The 19,470-nt window shown below is 40.7% G+C and overlaps 1 protein-coding gene across 5 annotated transcripts in view; it reads right to left on the bottom strand.

Annotated features, from left to right (window-relative positions):
* atg7 (ATG7 autophagy related 7 homolog (S. cerevisiae)) overlaps positions 1-19,470 on the bottom strand; it is a 135,163-nt gene that overhangs the window by 44,864 nt on the left and 70,829 nt on the right. The window contains exon 18 of one of the 5 annotated variants that reach the window (XM_078543419.1): positions 18,038-18,068. The exons of the other annotated variants lie outside the window; for them this stretch is intronic. Within the exon in view, the coding sequence (XP_078399545.1) occupies positions 18,066-18,068 (3 nt within the window). The 3' untranslated portion in view covers positions 18,038-18,065. The remainder of the gene's footprint in view (positions 1-18,037; positions 18,069-19,470) is intronic. 5 annotated transcript variants of the gene reach the window in all.

Here is a 19,470-nt window from a genome sequence, read left to right as displayed (position 1 = left end):
GACGGATAACACCTAAATAGAAAATATTACTTCTGCTGACCAAAAGCAAATTTGTTTTTCAAACAGAGCTGCATGCTGCTTTAAAAGATTCATCTTCTTGCATGTCTGAATTGTTTTCTTTTTTAGTGAATTAATAAGCAAAGTAGCTCAATTGAACATTTCTCAGTGGTTCAATAAAATGGGCAAGGTTCATACTATTTTAGCATTTTAGACAAAAAACGTGCAAAGACTGCAAATCAATGAAATTTTAAACCCTGTTATTATCAATTCTTTTCTTCAGAAAAACATTTTGGTTCCACAAAATGTTGCTCCAAGTTAAAAAGATCCAAATTTGAACAAACATAATTGTGAAGAATGACCAAGAAAAATGGAAACCAGGCACACCCTGCTGATAAAGCAATAAAACTATCACTAAGACTTTTGAGGTACATCTGGAATCCAGTTACTTAAGTTTGAAGTCTACAGAGTAGAGTTTCCTATCCATTAGCTCACCAAAAAATGCACATGGTGCCCAGCTATTAGCAAAATCCAATTGACAGCAACTGATAAACTGAGGGCAGCCAGGCAGAGCAACAGTTCTGCTGAAGACTTTGGACAAAGCCACAGAAGTTGGCCATAAGTGGTCCTTGGGTCACATTACAGCATGGGTCACAGTACAGACTGATCATCTACAGCATTGGCATGAAGATAGATTCCAGTGTTTACTGAAGTTAAATTTTTCATTAGAATAGTTCTTCATCAATAAGAGCAAGGAGAATTATCCTGTCTGATAAAAATCATCACTGGATGTGAATAGGATTGCCTCTCTTTCTCCTCCTTAACGTCTGTTATGAAAACATAATAATTTTCATAATATTGTGATTTATTGTAAAAGTAGGGTTTAGGTAGTTTGTGTGCGTGTGTGTGGGATTTAATTGAATTGGAGACAGCTGGTCTGGAGGCTTTGATTCATCAAAAGAAGCTAGGTTTGAAATGCTAAATACATAAACATGACTGAAGCTTTAGAATGTAAGGTGTGAGGAGAATTTGCATTTTTAGATAAATCAGGGCAGTTTGAATTTCAAAGAGATAGTAGGATGTTTATACCTAGCCAGAGAAGCTAGGCCAAGCAGTGTGTTCATTTTTCCCAAAGGTTACTGACAATATTAGCACCATGAGAAGTTTATATTATGGGAAAGTACATTTTCAAAGACATATGGAACAATGGAATTTACAGATTGAGAGAGGAAAATGTATATAAAGGAGAATGAAAAGCTATGGAGAGGGGCCCTGTGACATCTAACAGAGCTTGTGAAACAGCCTCAGAAATGCCTCCAGCAAATCTGCATGAGTTTGCTGTATTCAGCCCTTAAAGGTGACAATCATGCTGGCCTGTCTTTCTAACTTTAAAATCTATTTTGGACTATTGCCTTACAAGGGGGTTGTATTTAGGAGTCAGGCTAGGTAGGAATTTTAGTATTTACTATAGTATTAAATAACTGGAATCTTATGTGTGTGTTTGACATCTTTTCTTTTGTTAATAAATATTTTAATTTAGTTTTTAAAAAAAAATCTCTAAAGGCCTTGGTGGGCTTATTACTTCCGAATTCAATGCACGTATCTCAAAATAAATACAAATTGCAAAACCGCTGTGATACCAGGATCAAGTTTCTCTCGTGGATTTGATCCACCTGGCACACATCATCTGCCACGTCATAACACCTCCCCATTAGCACGTTCTACTATTTGCTGACATTTAACAGTGTTAACAATATCTTTCGGGTAGTGGGAACAGTTGCGAGGAGGATACAAAGGGATATAAGCGGGTTAAATTAATGGGTAGAAATTTGGCAGATATATAATGACCTATAATATATAGGGAGTATAATGTGGGAAAATGTGAGGTTGTCCACTTTTGCAGGAAGAATAGAAAAGCAGAATATTATTTAAATGGAAAGAAACTGCAGAATGCTCTGGTACAGAGAGATCTGGGTGTTCTTGTACATGAATCACAAAAAGTTAGCATGTAGGTACATCTATTAATTAGAAAAGCAAATGGAGTGTTGGCCTTTAATGCAAGGGAGATGGAGTATAAAAGTAGGGAAGTGCTGCTAACTGTACAGTGTACTGGTGACACCGTACCTAGAGTGCTGTGTATAGTTTTGATCTCCTTAATTAAGGAGAGATATACTTGCATTGGAAGCAGTTCAGAGAAGGTTCAATAGGCTGATTCCTGGGATGAAAGTGTTGCCTTATGAGGAAAGATTGAGCATGTTGGGCCTATACTCATTGCAGTTTAAAAGAATGAGGTAATCTTAACGGAACGTACAAGATTCTGAGGGGGCTTGACAGGATAGATCATGAGAGGTTGTTTCACCTCGTCGAACTGTTTAAAACTAAGGGGTCTCACATTTAAGACAGAGATGAGGAGGAATTTCTTCCCTCAGAGGGTCATTAGTCTTTGGAATTCTCTTTCACAAAGGGCAGTGGAGGCTGGGTCATTGAATATATTCAAGGCTTCACTAGACAGATTTTTGATCAACAAGGGAGTCAAGGGTTATGGGAAGCAGGCAGAAAAATGGAGCCACAATCAGATCAGCCATGATCTTACCGAACAGCAGGGCAGGTTTATTGGTCCTAACAGCCTACTCCTGCTCCTATTTCTTATGAATAGGTATGGGGCTGGGAGCGCAGACCTCCACCTTATGCAGCAATGTAAGGAGCTTCTCTTGCCCTTCATCAGCTAAATTAATTCTAATTCTTTGAAGCTCTGGTGCTGTAAGGAAGAGCCTATAAATAAGATTGTTTAGTTAAGTGTTCTGTCTTTTTAAAAAAAAGCCAATTAGCAGGCACTGATCAAGAATAATACAATTTTTGTAACTCCTCGTGATTAGTCTTACACTGAAGTTGCTCATAGAAAAGCAAGCTGCATTTGTCAAACAGCACCAGCTATGAGATATCACAAAGCAGCACATTGACGGAAAAAAAACAAGAGCTGTGAGAAACTGGGGACAAATGTAAAAAAAAATGGGGTGTTGCACAGTTAACTCTTGGAGAACAAAACATGTGCAATAATACTTTTTTTTTTGCTTATATAACAAAGTGAAAATGAAATGTGTGAATTGCAGAGAATTACTCAAGCAGTGTATCTATGAATACCTTACATCTATGAATGTATCATTTCATAATGCAGTATCGAATACAATTGTCAAACCATGCATGCCAACAGACATGAATCAACTGCAATAACAGGAGTCCATAATTTCCACACTAGCACTTAAGTGATTTCCTGGAATCTCCAGATAGGCAAATGCATAATTTGGTTGGTTGGCAACAAAAATGTCAGCATTAACTTCAAATTTTGCTCAATTGTATTTCTGGGTCCTGTGCACAATTTGTGTTTTAATACAGAACATCTGAGCCATCTGTTTTTGCTTTTCCAATGATGACTCAATTATGAGTAAACATTTATGCAAAAACAGCCCAGTGGCTAGTTCCGCAGTCAGCTGATAATGTTTCTGGATAATCAAGCAAAGTACATCAAAACCAAAGCAATTCAGATGCAAGAATCTTTGAAACATTGGGGACGAAACTCTACCATCACAAATTTCAGTGAAAAAGTAAATTAAAGTAAAAACGAAAGTGTTTCACCACTTTACATTTTTTTTTGCTAAGATGAGCTCAGGCCAACTGAACAATTAATAGAGAAACAATCCATCTGGGAGAGATGATTTCCCAAACACACTACATACAACAAAAAGCAAGAGCCTGTTTGTAGACAGCAGTTTCTGATTTTGTCATACATAATGCATAGAAGCAATATTTCCCCTCTGTCAAATAATTGGATGGATTTTTTCATGGCTGTTTTCTGGTTGTCTGAAATTATGTCCCAGAGTTTGTTGTGGTTTATGATGGTGAAATTGGCAACTTTAACCAGTGCCCAGTGAAACTGACAATGGCGTCTGGACTCTGCATACATATTGTTGAGGCACCCTAAATTGCAATCATGGAAATCAATTGAATTAAAGTGAACTTCCACTCTTGCGCAATTAGTCTCACTGTAAAAGCTCTTGAAAGAGTTGCATCTTGTTGAATGAGGTATAACTGGGTTTTTAAACCATGTACTAACTTCGTAATTACCATTCAACACCATCAGTGGCCCAGGAAAGCTAATTTTATATTGTGGAATGTCAAATTTCTCAATAAATGATAAAACATTCCAACATTTATCCTTTTTCTAAATGTCTGTTTATCTTTATTTTAGCTTCTATCTTTATTCAATCATAATTTATTTCACTATTTGAAATTTGAAATTAAAAGTGAAGAACCATGGAAAAGTTAGTGCAGAAAGAGGCCATTCAGCCCATCTTGTCTGCATCAGCCAAAAAGAGAAAAAAGAAACTAGCCACTCATTTTAATCCCACTTTCCAGCACCTGGTCTGTAGCCTTGCAGGTTACAGCACTTCAGATGCAGATCCAGGTACCTTTTAAATGATTTGAGCGTTTCAGCCTCAGCCACCAACTGAGGCAGTGAATTCCAGATGCCCACCACCCTCTGGGTGAAAAGGTTTTCCCTCATGTTCCCTCTAATCCTTCTGCCAATCGCCTTAAATCTGTGCCCCCTGGTAACTGACCCCTCAGCTAGGGGAAACAAGTCTTTCCTTTCAATTCTATCTAGGCCCCTCATAATTTTGTACACCCCAATTAAGTCACCCCTTAGCCTCCTCTTTTCTAAGGAAATCAACCCTAGCCTATCCAATCTCTCCTCATAGCTGCAATTTTTAAGCCCTGGCAACATTCTTGTAAATCTCCTCTGCACTCTCTCAAAAGTGATTATGTCCTTCCTGTAATGTGGTGACCAGAACTGTACACAAAATTCCAGCTGTGACCTAACCAGCGTTTTATACAGTTCCATCATTACATCCCTGCTTCTGTATTCAATAATTCCATATACTTTCTTGACCACCCTGTCCACCTGTCCTGCCACCTTCAAGGACCCGTGGACGTGCACTCCAAGGTGTCTCACTTCCTCAACCCCTCTCACTAACTTCCCATTTATTTAGTATTCCCTTGCTTTGTTTGCCCTCCCCAAATGCATTACCTCACACTTTTCCAGATTGAATTCCATTTGTCAATTCTCCACCCACTCAACCAAACCATTGATGTCATTCTGGAGCTGACAGCTATCCTCTCCACTATCAACTACATGGCTAATTTTTGTGTCATCTGAAAATTTCCCAACCATGCCTCCCACATTTAAGTCTAAATCATTAATATATACAACAAACAGGAAGGGCCCAACACTGAGCCCTGTGGAACACCACTGGAAACCGTTTTTCATTCGCAAAAACATCCATTGACCATTACTCCTCGTTTCCTGTCACTGAGCCAATTTTGGATCCAATCTGCCACCTTCCTCTGTATCCCATGAGATCTCACTTTCCTGACCAGTCTGCCATGTGGGATCTTGTCAAATACCTTACTGAAATCGATGTAGTTAACGTCCACTGCGCTGCCTTCATCAATCTTCCTTGTTACTTCCTCAAAAAAATTCTATTAAGTTAGTAAGACATGATGTTACCCTAACAAAACCTTGCTGACTATCCCTGACCAATCCGTGTCTTTCTAAGTGACAGTTTATCCTGTTTTTCAATTGTTTCCAATAATCTGCCCACCACCGAAGTCAGACTGACCGGCCTATAATTTTTGGGCCTATCCTTTGCACCTTTCTAAATAGTGGTACAACATTTGCAGACCTCCAATGCTCTGGGGCCTGACCTGTATCTACTGATTGGAAAATGATCCTCAGAGCATCCGCTATTTCCTCCATGGCTTCCTTTAACAACCTGGGATAGAATCCATCTGGCCCTGGTGATTTATTCACCTTCAAGAATGCCAGTCCCTCCAGTACTTCCTCTCTCACTATGCTTATTATATCTAATGTTTCACACTCCTTCCCTTTAACTTGAATGTCTGCATGATCCCTCTCCTCAGTGAAGACAGAGACAAAGTGCTCATTGAGAATCCTGCCCATATCTTCTGCATCAACCCACAAGTTACCATGTACATCTCTGATAGGCCCTACCTTTTCCTTAGTTATTCCCTTGCTCTTGATGTACTGGTAAAACATCTTCGGATTTTCTTTGATTTTACCTGCCAATATTTTCTCGTGTCCTCTCTTTGCTATCCTAATTCCCATTTCTACTAGAGTCCTGTACTTTTTATTCTCCTCTAGGCTTTCTACAGTATTAAGTCTTTTGTGACTGTCATAAAAGCTTTTTTTCTGCTTTATCTTGGCCTGTATGCTTCTGGATAACCAGGGGACTCTAGATTTGGCAGTACCACCCTTTTTCTTTGTGGAGACATATCTACACTGTGCCCGTAGAATCTCACCTTTGCCTCCCACTGATTTGACACAGTTTTCCTTCCAATAGTTGTATCCAGTCCACTCTCGCCAGCTCACCCCTCAGCTTTGTAAAATTTGTCTTTCCCCAATTTAGAACGTTTACTCCTGTTCTTTGTCCTTTACCATAATGATGGCTAAATCTAACTATATTATGGTCACTATCTCCAAAATAGTCCCCCACTGCTGCTTCATCCACTTGCCCAGCTTCATTTCCTAGGACTAAAACTAGAATTGCACCCCCTCTCATTGGGCTTATGTGCTGGCTAAAAAAGTTCTCTTGAATGCAGTTCAAAAATTTTGCACCCACTGTGCCCTTCACACTGTTCATATCCCAATTGTTATTAGGGTAGTTGAAATCCCCAACGACTACTGCCCTATTGTTTTTGCACTCAGAAATCTGTCTACATATTTGCTCTTCTAACTCCCTTCCACTATTTGGGGGTCCATAGTGCACTCCTTGCAGTGTGGCTGCCCTTTTTTTATTTCTGAGCTCAACCCATATGATCTCATTTGATGTTTCATTTAGCATATCATCCTTTCTCACAGCTGTAATTGATTCTTTAACCAGTAATACTATTTCTCTGTCTGAAACTGAAGGTGGTTGATGAGAAGAGACCAGCTCCCAAGAACGGAGCCAAGAAAGCCTTAAAGAAACCACCAGCAAAGGATGGCAAGAAGCGGCGAAGGTCGAGGAAGGAGAGTCACTCCATCTACATCTACAAAGTGATGGAGCAGGTTCACCCCAACACCGGCATCTCCTCCAAGGCCGTGAGCATCACAAACTTGTTTGTGAATGATATTTTTGAGCGCATCGCGGTGAGGCTTCCCGCCTGGCCCATTACAACAAGTGCAGCACCATCAGCTCTCGGGAGATCCAGACCCCCGCGCGCCTGCTGCTGCCCGGGGAACTGGCCAAGCACGCTATGTTGGAAGGGACAAAGGCGGTGACCAAGTACACCAGCTCCAAGTAAAACTCCACAATGGACTGAAAAAACATACAACCTCACTTTTTATATCCCTCTATATCGGAGGATGTTGAGCTGCCATTTTTGCCCCTCCTTAAGCCAAGTTCCCATTATAGCGATGATACCATTCTGCCACGTGTCTATCTGTGCCCTCAGCTCATCGGTTTTATTTACTATGCTCCTTGCATTTACATATGTACCTTTTAACACTGCCAAATTCCTATGTTGTACACTTTTTAACCTGTGTTGCTTCTGTCTTTCAGAGTCACTCACTAATTCTCCATCTCCTGCTCTGAATTTGCCCTCAGGTTCCCAATTCCCTGCCAATCTAGTTTAAACCACCTCCCCCCCAAAGCCTGGCACCCAACTGCACTAGCAAATACTAACTGCTTTTAACTTTCTGGTTGACATGTGCAAGTACTTCAATGTAATTGGCTACTTACCTGCTTCCAGACATCAATGCTGCTGCATGCCCCTTGACGTGATGCCAGATTTAAACTGCTTTAGGTAAAAAGAAAACCAAGCCACAGAGATCACTAGATCATTGTGGGTAACTTTCTTCCAGATCAGCATCGAGCACCATTGCTTCACCACTGACTACAAAATCCGGACCAGCTTACAGGTGCCACAATTTATTTTCACTTCAAAGCAATTATGGTAGCATAATGCTTATGGTTTTAATGCTGGACATTTAAAACTACTACATCATACATATCCAAATCAAATAAAACCCCTCAACCTTTTTCCAGGGACCATAGTATATAATACAAACACACATGGTGGATCACCCAGCATCGACCTAGGCACCAGAAATGACAACGGCAAACCCAGCCCTTCGTCCCTGCAAAGCCCTCCTTACTAACATATGGGGGTTTGTGCCAAAATTAGGAGAGCTCTCTCACAGACTAGTCAAGCAACTGCCTGACATAGTCATATTCACGGAATCATACCTTACGGGTCATGTCCAAAGCATCAGCATCAACATCCCTGGTATGCCATGTCCCACTGGCAGGACAGACCCAGCACAGGTGGCGGCACAGTGCTACACAGTCCGGAGAGAGTTGCCCTGGGACTCCTCAATATCGACTCCGGCCCCCATGAAGTCTCATGACATCAGGTCAAACATGTGCAAGGAAACCTGCTGATTACCACGTACTGCACCCGACTCTCCTCTCAGCTGATGAAGCAGTGCTCCTCCATGTTGAACACCACTTGGAGGAAGCACTAAGAGTGGTAAGGGCACAGAATGTACTCTGAGTGGGGGACTTCAATGTCCATCACCAAGAGTGGCTCGGTAGCACCAAGAGTCCTAAAAGACATAGCTGCTAGGCTGGGTCTGCGGCAGGTGGTGAAGCAACCAAGAGGGAAAAACAGACTTGACTCCATCCTCACCAACCTGCCTGCCACAGGTGCATCTGCCCATGACATTATCGGTAGAAATGACCAACGCACAGTCCTTGTGGAAACAAAGTCCCATCTTCACATTGAGGATAACCTTTATCGTGTTGTGTGTCACTACCGCCGTGCTAAATAAGATAGGTTTCGAACAGATCTAGCAACTCAAGACTGGGCATCCATGAAGCTGTAACACAGGACTACTTGCATACTAAACAGCATAAGCAGCAAGTGATAGACAGAGCTAAGCAATTCCACAACCAATGGATCAGTTCTAAGCACTGCAGTCCTGCCACATCCAGTTGTGAATGATGGTGGACAATTAAAGAACTCACTGGAGGAGGAGGCTTCACAAATATCGTCATTCTCAATGATGGGGGAGCCCAGCACATCAGTGCAAAAGGCTGAAGCATTTGCTACAATTGTCAGCCTTAAGTGCCAAGTGGATTATCCATCTCGGCCTCTTCCAGGGGTCCCCAGCATCACAGATGCCAGTCTTCAGCCAATTCGGTTCACTCCACGTGATATCAAGAAACAGCTGAAGGCACTGGATAATGCAAAGGTTATGGGCCCTGACAATATTCCGGCAAAAGGACTGAAGAGTTGTGCTCCAGAACTTGCCATGCTTGTAGCCAAGCTGTTTCATTACAGCTACAACACTGGCATCTACCAAGCAACATGGAAAATTGCCCAGGTATGTCCTGTATGTAAAAAGGAGGACAAATCCAACCCGGCCAATTACCACCCCTTCAGTCTACTCTTGACCATCGGTAAAATGATGGAAGAGGTCATCAACAGTGCTATCAGGTGGCACTTACTCAGCAATAACCTGCTCTGATGCTCAGTTTAGGTTCCACCAGCTCAGCTTCTGACCTCATTACAGTCTTGGTTCACACATGGACAAAAGAGCTGAACTCCTGAGGTGAGGTGAGAGTGACTGCCCTTGACATCAAGGCAGCATTTGACAGAGTGTGGTATCAAGGAGCCCTAGCAAAACTGGAGTCAATAGAAATCAGAGGGAAAACTCTCCGCTGGTTGGAGTCATACCTAGCACAAAGGAGGATAGTTGTGGTTGTTGAAGGTCAATCATCTCAGTTCCAGGACGTCACTGCAGGAGTTCCTCAGGGTAGTGTCCTAAGCCCAACCATCTTCAGCTGCTTCATCAATGACCTTCCTTCCACCATAAGGTCAGAAGTGGGGGTGTTTGCTAATGATTGCACAATGTTCAGCACCATTTGCAACTCCTCAGATGCTGAAGCAGTCCATGTCCAAATGCAGCTGGGCCTGGACAATATCCAGGCTTGAACTGACAAGTGGCAATATACATTCACATCACAAGTGCCAGGCAATGACCATCTCCAATAAGAGAGAATCTAACCATCGCCCCTTGACATTCAATGGCATTACCATTGCTGAATCACCCACTATCAACATCCTGGGGGTTACTATTGACCAGAAACTGAACTGGACTCGCCATATAAATACTGTGGCTACAACAGGTCAGAGGCTAGGAATCCTGCGGGAGTAACTCACCTCTTGACTCCCCAAAGCCTGTCCACAATCTACAAGGTACAAGTCAGGAGTGTGATGGAATACTCCCCACTTGCCTGGATGAGTGCAGCTCCAACAACACTCAAGAAGCTTGACAACATCCAGGATAAAGCGGCCCGCTTGATTGGCACCCCTTCCATAAACAATCACTCCCTCCACCACCGAAGCACAGTGGCTGCTGTGTACACCATCTACAAGATGCTCTGCAGAAACTTACCAAGGTTATTTCGGCAGCACCTTCCACACCCATGACCGCTACCATCTAAAGGGACAAGGGCAGCAGACACGTGGGAACACCACCACCTGCAAGTTCCCCTCCCAGCCACTTACCGCCCTGACTTGGAAATATATCGCCGTTCCTTCACTGTCGCTTGGTCAAAATCCTGGAACTCCCTCCGTAACAGCACTGTGGGTGCACCTCCACCACAGGGACTCCAGCGGTTCAAGAACGCAGCTCACCACCACCTTCTCAAGGGCAATTAGCGATGGGCAATAATTGCTGGCCCAGCCAGCGATGCCCACATCCCGTAAATGAATAATTAAAAAAAACACACATATACACACGCATACACCCGTATAGCAAAGGAAGATTCATGGATAAATCTGGTACAGTTTCTAACGATCAAAATTTTTTTCATTCAGTGCCGCATTGATGATAGTTGAGCTAGTCTAGTTGAATGTGGATTTTTGCTTTGAAACTAATTTGAGAGAAGAGCTCATGACAGAAGTAGTTCTTCGAATAACCTCCGAAAGCTCAGTTCAAATGCAATCATATTAGGCAACAGGAAAAATTTGTGATGCAACAAACAATGTAGGTGTCGCAATACAAATGTATTCAATGAACTTTCACATTTGAATGTTTGTTTTTACTGTGGTCAGTAATGTGTAACAGCAAATGCTCAGCACAAAATCTCTGCATCATTTACTATGCTCGTCTGTACTTCTCCATAGGCCAAGGCATACTCCCTTCGAAAATTCTTTGTTAATTTGACAATGCCCCTTTAACATTACAAAACTGTGAGGTTACGTGCGTGGGTTTTGCAGCAGCTGACTACTTGTTCGCTATACTTTAAACAATGAACTCCCCCCTAATCACAAACTGGGTCAGAATGGCTAACACAGAAATTCCCAGAGTCTCTGTGGCTAAAATAAAGCAGCAAATGGAACTCCTGTAGCAAACGTTCAGCAACACCATCTGTTAAATTACTATGTGAAGGCAGCAGCTGCGAGCGATACAGATGCAGTTTCTGGACATGGTGGTTTTTAATATTTGGACGGCAATGGGGCCGGCTCCCTTTGGCCATCATTACGTTCATAGGTGGCCAAATGCTTTAATCTTTTATTACTATGTCCCGCATCTAAAATTACCTCTCAAGTTTAGAAGTCAATGAAATTAGAAGTGCTTCTGATTATTAGCTCTAGGGGTCAAAACATGAAATTCAGAGGCAGGGAAAACAAGTCTAGACTTCTTTTTAAAAAAAAATTGGACTGCCCAGTAGAACTCCAGACATCAATAAGACTCATATAATAGGCTTGTAAACACATTTACATTTGGTTGACTTTATAAAGCTATAATTTACTTCATATTCATTTATGGTGCTGCATTTAAGCTTTTTTCAACGTAAATATAAAATGTAGACCTCTTTTTAAAAAAAATACGGTTTAGATTGCAATGTGCAAGCATGAAATCATAATTATAATCAAGAAACAAAATTTGTTGGTGATTTTTTTTTGATGAATCTACAGTTGTGCAAGAATCTTATATATACTTGTAGTACCAAAGTAGTTAGATTAAAAATACTAACACTGTTCCTCTGTGCTTACTATTAATTTACTGTTCTGCTAATTAGAGTAACACTTTTACCCACTAATTGGCATGCTTTCTGCCAATTAGTATACAGTACATGGTATGTTTAATGTGTCATAAACTGGCAGAATATGAGGTCTTGACTGAAGTTCCTTTTAGTCAGGCCACTGAGGAAGAGGCCAAGTACCTCCCTTGGATATTGGAGTGGACATTTTTGGCTACTTATGTGCATATCCTGATGGATTTTCTCTAGTCATTCATAGAGGCCTGGGAGAAATTTGTCATTTTGATCCCATGGTACAGAAATTGGGAAAGAGGAGACCACTGAAATACAAACAGCAAAATGAAGGATGCATAGTCAGAGTGAGAGAGCACTTTCCTAATGACACACCAAATTAACCCAGTCAGTAGCTGAGCGACACACACCACGAAGGCCCCAGGTTATACCCTTGGTCTATTTTGAACAAAGCCAGGATGATAGTTTTGTGCACAGGAACACAAGAATTGGCCTACGCACCCTGATCAGAGAGGAGAAAAATCAGCAACCATCTGCTGGAAATTCACTGTGAACATAAATCGGGCAAGGAAGTTGAATAGAGCTATAATGTCTCCCATATTCAAATTGAATGTCATTACTCTCTTTCAACACTCACACATATGTAAACAGAAAAGATGATTCTGATGAGGGGCCAGCATTGGCATATCGTATTTATCAATAATATGTCTAATATGTACTTTCAGCTTTTTTTTGTCCCATTTATATTTCCTGTACACATAATACAATTAACATAGTATACGAGACAGCATCTGCTGCTTTCACTATCCTCATTCCTGAGAACATCTGCTTTGCTGCTTCCAGTTACTTGACAAGAAGAATTTCCTCTGCTGCATCCTGACTTCAAGATGCACCTTTTAGACACACACACGATCAAATTGTTCCATTTCTTGGACCCATTTTGCACCTAACTTTCAGCCCCCTGCGCTCCATAAGCCATCCTGCTCCTGGTCCATGCCCTAAAGTACATGGTATCTCTCAGTAATTAAAAGAACTGAATTCAAATTGTTATTAATCAGAACATTTTAATACTTTCTTACAATGGTAAAAGACGCACAAATGATGTTCACAGCAAAATACCAATTAATTCATTTTAGGTCCTTTAGCATTCCTGTAGCAACAAATATGAATACTTTTCAAATGCTGCCCAACAATGTTAATACTCATAGTTCAAGATGCAAGCTCAATGCCATTTCAAATTAAAATGCAAACGACACAGTTTTGGGTTACTCAATAACTCACACCTGTCCCCTGCAGTCTTTGTGCTATACCTTGTTTTGCTCTGCAACTTGATAACTCCCCATTACAAAATCATCTAACCTGACAAATGCCCATGCAGTACCTTGTAATTAAAAAAAAATAATGATTTTATGCACCTAAGTCTCTGACTGATTTGTACCAGAAAAGCATGGTGTGAAGCTGAAAACTGTGGAATGCCAGCACAAATATTTCATTAATTCATGAATGAATCGCCTCACAGTTCAAAAGTCTGCAGCAATGATGAGGTCAGCAAAGCCAGCACTGCCTGCCTGCTGTAACAGTGTATGCATGGAGGAATGAGAGGCTCATAGTGTACATACCTAATACATTATTCAGTATGCTATATTAGAGAGAAATGTGAGAGTACCCTACTACCATAGCCCAGCCACCAGACACGGTGATTACAAAGCATTTCCTTTCTAATTTTAAATGACCGTGGTAGTCTCTCTGTCCAGCTGCTAGATGCGAAAGCACAAAGTAATTGTATTCCTAAACTGAATTGTAATTAACCAGATATTACTGTAATGGTAAATTAAGTTTATACACAACATAACTGAAGTTTACTGGTCTATCACTAGACCCTAACTATTTATATTGTGTACACAAATTTAATCCACAGGATGACAACACCTATACTTAGACATTTATAACCATCAAGCGAATGTTACCCGGAATACCCCCCTTAAAGGTTGTATTAATAGATGACCTGTTAGACACAAGCATCACCAATTCAGTGCTATTCTAAGAAATGAAGTCATTGCACTGTATTATAACATAAAGCACACACGTCCAAACTAAGAACCAGGATTACATTTGTGGTGACAACATAATTGAACTACGAAAGGAAAATACTTTAACTGATTACATTAGATCATTTTCTAAACAGAATATGGATTACACCTATCATGTCCCAGGATATTTTGACCATTTCGCCACAGAAAAGATTGGAGCAAGAGTTGCTTTAAATGTTCTGTATTGGTGCAAATGAAGGGAAAAGAAGGGGTCAGAGATAATAAACACTCAAGATGCTAATGAGCTAACTTTGATGTTACTTCATCGTAATCTGTAAATAATAAACAGTTTGTTATTTAGTCTTGGTCATCGATCAACTCTTCACACCCATAATGCTGGTGAGCCACACACTCCTAGGCGTCCAGGAGCTGTGATACACATTCATTTTTTGGGCGTGTTTAGCAAGTGATACAATACAGGCAGGGAGATTTTTGAAACAGGAAAGCTGCAAAGGCAATTTGGTAAAGATGAAGCTACAAGGGCTTGCACAGAGCCCAAGTTGTTAGAAATCCTGAACGTCAGTTAGCAGTCATTTTATTCAAGTAAACTAAAACACCCCAATCATGGGGAAGTGTTTTTTTTACTCATTCATGTGACGTGGGTGTCAAAAGCCATCCTTTTATGCCCATCCCTAACTGCCCTCGAGAAGGTGGAGGTGAGCCATCACGTTGAACTATTCCAGTACATGTGCTGTAGGTATACCCACAGTGCTATTAGGGACGGAGTTCCAGGATTTTGGCCCAGCAATGAAGGAACAGTCAGGATGCTAAGTGATTTGGAGGGAAGATTGCCAGTCAAAGAGGTAGTTTGGTCAAAGAGATAAGCTTTTAAAGGCGTGTCTTAAAGGAGGAAAGCTAGGTAGAACAGAGAGATGAATGGAGGGAATTCCAAAGCTTAGGGCTTAGGCAATTGAAGGTATGGCCACCAATAACAAAGCGAATAAAATCAGAGATACTTAAGAGATCAAAATAAGATGAATGTAGAAATCTTGGAGGGTTGTGGGGCTGGAGGAGATTACAGAGATAGGGGAAAGTGAGGTCACAGAGGAATTTGGAAACAAGGGTAAGAATTTTAAAGTCAAGATGCTGCTTGACCGGGAGCCTATGTAGGTCAGTGAGCACAGGGGTGATAGCGGAATGGGATTTGGTGTGAGTTAAGGCATGGGCAGCAGAGCTTTGGATGACCTTAAGCTTACAGAGAGTAGAATGTGGGAGGTCAACTCAAAGTACACTAGTACACTGCAATAGTCAAGACTAGAAGTAATGAAGGCGTGAATAAGGGTTGCAGTAGTAGATGAGCTGAGACAGGGGCGAAACTGGATGATGTTATGGAGACAGTCTTATAGATGGTCTTAGTGATGGCACAAATATGCAGTTAGGAGCTCAACTTAGGGTCAGATATGACACCAGGTATGCAAACAAGTTGGTTTAGTCTCAGATCATTGCCAGGCAGAGGGACAGAGTGGATAGCCAGGGATTGGAGTTTAGAGAGGTACCAAAAACCAAGGGCTTCAGTCTTCCCACTACTTATTTAGAGGAAATTTCTGCTCATCCAGTACTGGATGTTGGATAAGCAGTCTAAAATTTAGCAAGTGGAGGAGTTGAGAGAGGTGTTTGTGAATTACAGTTAGGTGTTGTGGGCATGCACATGAAAAATAACATCATGCCGAGGGACAGCATATCGTTGGCAAATAGAAAGGAGCTAAGGATAGATTCTTATGGGGGAAGGGGGGATTGGGGGCTAGGGGCGTCGGAATTAATACTGTGGGAGCAGAAAGAGAAAACTTTGCAAGTAATTCCCTGGTTATGAATTGGTAGTTAAGAATGGAACAAGGTGAGAGGAGACCTAACCCAGCTGGATGAGAGTGGCAAGGCATTGGAGGAGGGTGATGTGGTCAATTATGTCAAAAGCTGCAGACAGTTCAAGAACGATGAGGACGGATACCTGTGTCATAGCCACATAGGATGGTGTTTCAGTACAGTGGCAGGAGCAGAAGCCTAATTGGAGAGACTCAAACATGTAGTTCCCAGAAAGGATTTGGGAGACAACACATTAAAAGCAAAAAAACTACTGCGGATGCTGGAAATCTTCATACTTCAGTTCTGTTGAAGGGTCGTGTGGACCCGAAACGTCAACTCTTTTCTTCTCCACCGATGCTGCCAGACCTGCTGAGTTTTTCCAGGTAATTTGATTTTTGTAACACATTAAAAGACTTGGAGCAGAAAGGGGGGTGGGGTGCTAGTTTGGAAGGATGATGGGATCAAGGGTTGGTTTTTTGAGGAGAGAGGTGATGACAGCAGATTTACAAGGAGAGAGGGGCAACACCTGAAGAGAGAGAACCAACTACAATATTGGCTAAAATTGGGATCTGGAGGAAAGTTAGGTGGTTAGCAGTTTAATGGGAATAGAGTCGAGGGAGCAGGTGAGTCTTGTGGACAAGATGAGCTTGGAGAGGGTATGAGTTGAGGTAGGAGAGAAATTAGAGAAAGATGCTTGTTCATGGCTAAGGCAGGAGGGTGATTTAGAGGAAGCTATGCCCAGTGACCACTGGAAGGGAGGAATGCAGCAGAGCAGCTGTTTGGATGGTCTCAATCTTAGTGACAAAGAAGTCAATGGGCTCCTCACACTTATTGTTGGAGGCAAGGATGGAGGGGACAGGGGAGAGAAGTTTAAGGTGATGGTTTGCAGTAGAATCCTTCAGGATGCAGCCAGCTTGGTCTGTAGTGGTGCTACTGAGTCATTCTTGGTGATGAACATTGAAGTCCCCCATCCAGAGCTTATTCTGTGCATTTGTTACCCTCAGTGCTTCTTCCAAGTGGTGTTCAACATGGAGGAGTACTAATTAATCAGTTGAGGAAGGTCATTAGGTGGTAATTAGCAAGAAATTTCCTTGCAAATGTATGACCTATGGTCCGTTTTTAATTTATATTATTATTTGAAGATTAGTTGCACAATTGATTTAAGTATGTTTGATTATAACTTGTTCTGTATGCTCAGCTTACTGAAGCTAAATGAATTATTATCTGGCTTTGTCTTACCAAATGTTTGTTTGATCGACCAGTGCAAAGGCGCAACTATCCAGTTCAAGTGTGACATCCTAAGTTATATTATCATACAAGTAGATATAGGGCAGTGTGCGTTAACTACCCCAAAAGTGAGATTGAAAGATATATGAATATTCACTACAATGTGCAATTCAAAAAGAAAATTCTGGCTCTACAGAAGCAAAAATAATGTAAAGTCTGTCATAAGTATTATATCTAAAACATTTTCCTGCATGCAATTCCTTACAAATTCTTATATTCATAGAGCTTTCTTTACACCTTAAGTGTAAATAGCTGACCTGTTGTCAATTTCGCTCATTGTATTTGTTCATCTTACATCGCTGCAACAAGAAAATTACATTGGAGCAAAACCTCAAGGCTCAATAAGCTTTATCTGTCGACTGGGTTCACAGAACGGGATAGCATTAGGAAGGAAGCAAGGCCATTGACATGTTGTGTATTCTAAGGTCATAGCAGAGAATTTCAAGTGCACTATTGTAAAATATTTTGAATAACCAGGCTTGGAAGAGAATATTAAACTGCTCTCATAAAATGTGTCACAATAGAAATTGTGTTGGTAAAATTGCTCGTCCACAACAAGAAAGCTGATCACAGGCCGTAAAAGAGACACTACAATTGCCTTCAGCTAGAACGACAGGAAAATGCACTCCTCGTTGTTATCCAGTGACCTCTGCTTTAGCAGAATGTGAATTTGAGCTGAGAACAAGATCAGGTTCAGATGTGAGTGGTTGAATGATCTACTAACATTTAATATCTACTCACAGTTATGATGAAAAGCCACCTTGATGAGTTACTGAAAAGTAAAAATGATTAAGTGCTCAGAATGACTACTCTCCCGACCTGTGTTGCTCAAACCATAAGGGGAAATGGAATGCAGCTCAGATCAATAGGATTTATATAGTCTGCACATCAACCAACTCAGAGCTGCAGGAAAGCATCAAACCTCCACTTCTTTTGTGAAGTAAACAGTTACTTTCATGTCACATGTGGAAATTTGAATACCAAAACAGCACAATCTTTTAATCAAACCAACTCATGGAGCAATTATTTTACCAAGCTTAGGCGATGAAAAAACAATGGTTGTACTCTAGGGGATCAGCAATTATATATCTGAATTCAAGTGTAACAGAGAAAGTCTGTAAATTTGAACAATGTAACCAGCCAAATGAAAATCTCTAACATAATTTTGCATGTAAATTCTCTGGTAAAATTGGAAACTGTTTTTTTTTACTGTACTTAAAAGACTATTCAGATTTTAATTAATTCTGGTTGAACAAGGCTTTTTTCAGTTAGAAAACAAAACTTTGGCTCAGTCATAATAGAAATCTTAATACAGTGAAAATGTTGTCATAGCAACCAAGATGTCACTATGGAACCGTTCTGGAATATTCAACCTAACGATGCACAACTTCCACCATGACAACATTTTACAAAAACGTTTGAATAGGTTACCAACTAAACAGCATAAAGATAACAAATGTCTGCAATTCAGGATTTCTATAAAATGAATTTCTAACTAATCAATGTGCATTAAAATCATTATCCCAATTATTATTAATGATATGCCAATGTAAATGTTAAATGTTGTTGCGAAAAAATAAAATTCAATGTTTTTTTATTCTTTGAAATATTACCCTAAACGTAGCCCTGGGTTTAGGGGCTTTTTATTATACATTTTGAAAGCTGAAACCAGTGAAACAGAAAACAGATTTAAATTAAACTAATTGACTTCAGAGCTTTTGTTGGGAGTGCAAAGTTTCAACCATCTATTTATCCGTTGGTAGGGAAATTACATCCATTATGTGAAAGGGTCACTCTAATACTTTCCATGAATCACATGCTCAGCTGTTTGAATGTGTTACAATTACCTTAAATATACAAATGTCACCTTAGCACAAAAAAAGGCAAACTGCTAAACTTCTGGAAACTTACATCTGGATATAATTTAACTGCAATGAACAACTTGTTTCTAGACAACAGAAAACCTACAGGGCCCCATTTACACTACAACTGCTCATTATTAATCAAGCACGTATTGTACCGTTTCATGTCTCCGTTATTAAAATGAAACCCCTTTGCGCAATGGAATACAGTTTGCCAAGTGATGTCCAAACATTCTAAATTGTGCTATATAAAAAGGTACAAGATAGTTCTGTAAGATGCCTTAAGCAGAAACAAAAACCTGTAGGTAAATC

This window comes from Cetorhinus maximus, chromosome 6, assembly GCF_964194155.1.
Source record: "Cetorhinus maximus chromosome 6, sCetMax3.hap1.1, whole genome shotgun sequence".
Classification (NCBI taxonomy): Eukaryota; Metazoa; Chordata; class Chondrichthyes; order Lamniformes; family Cetorhinidae; genus Cetorhinus; species Cetorhinus maximus.
Note: the sequence above shows the minus strand (reverse complement) of the source record. Positions and strands in the feature narration are given on the sequence as shown.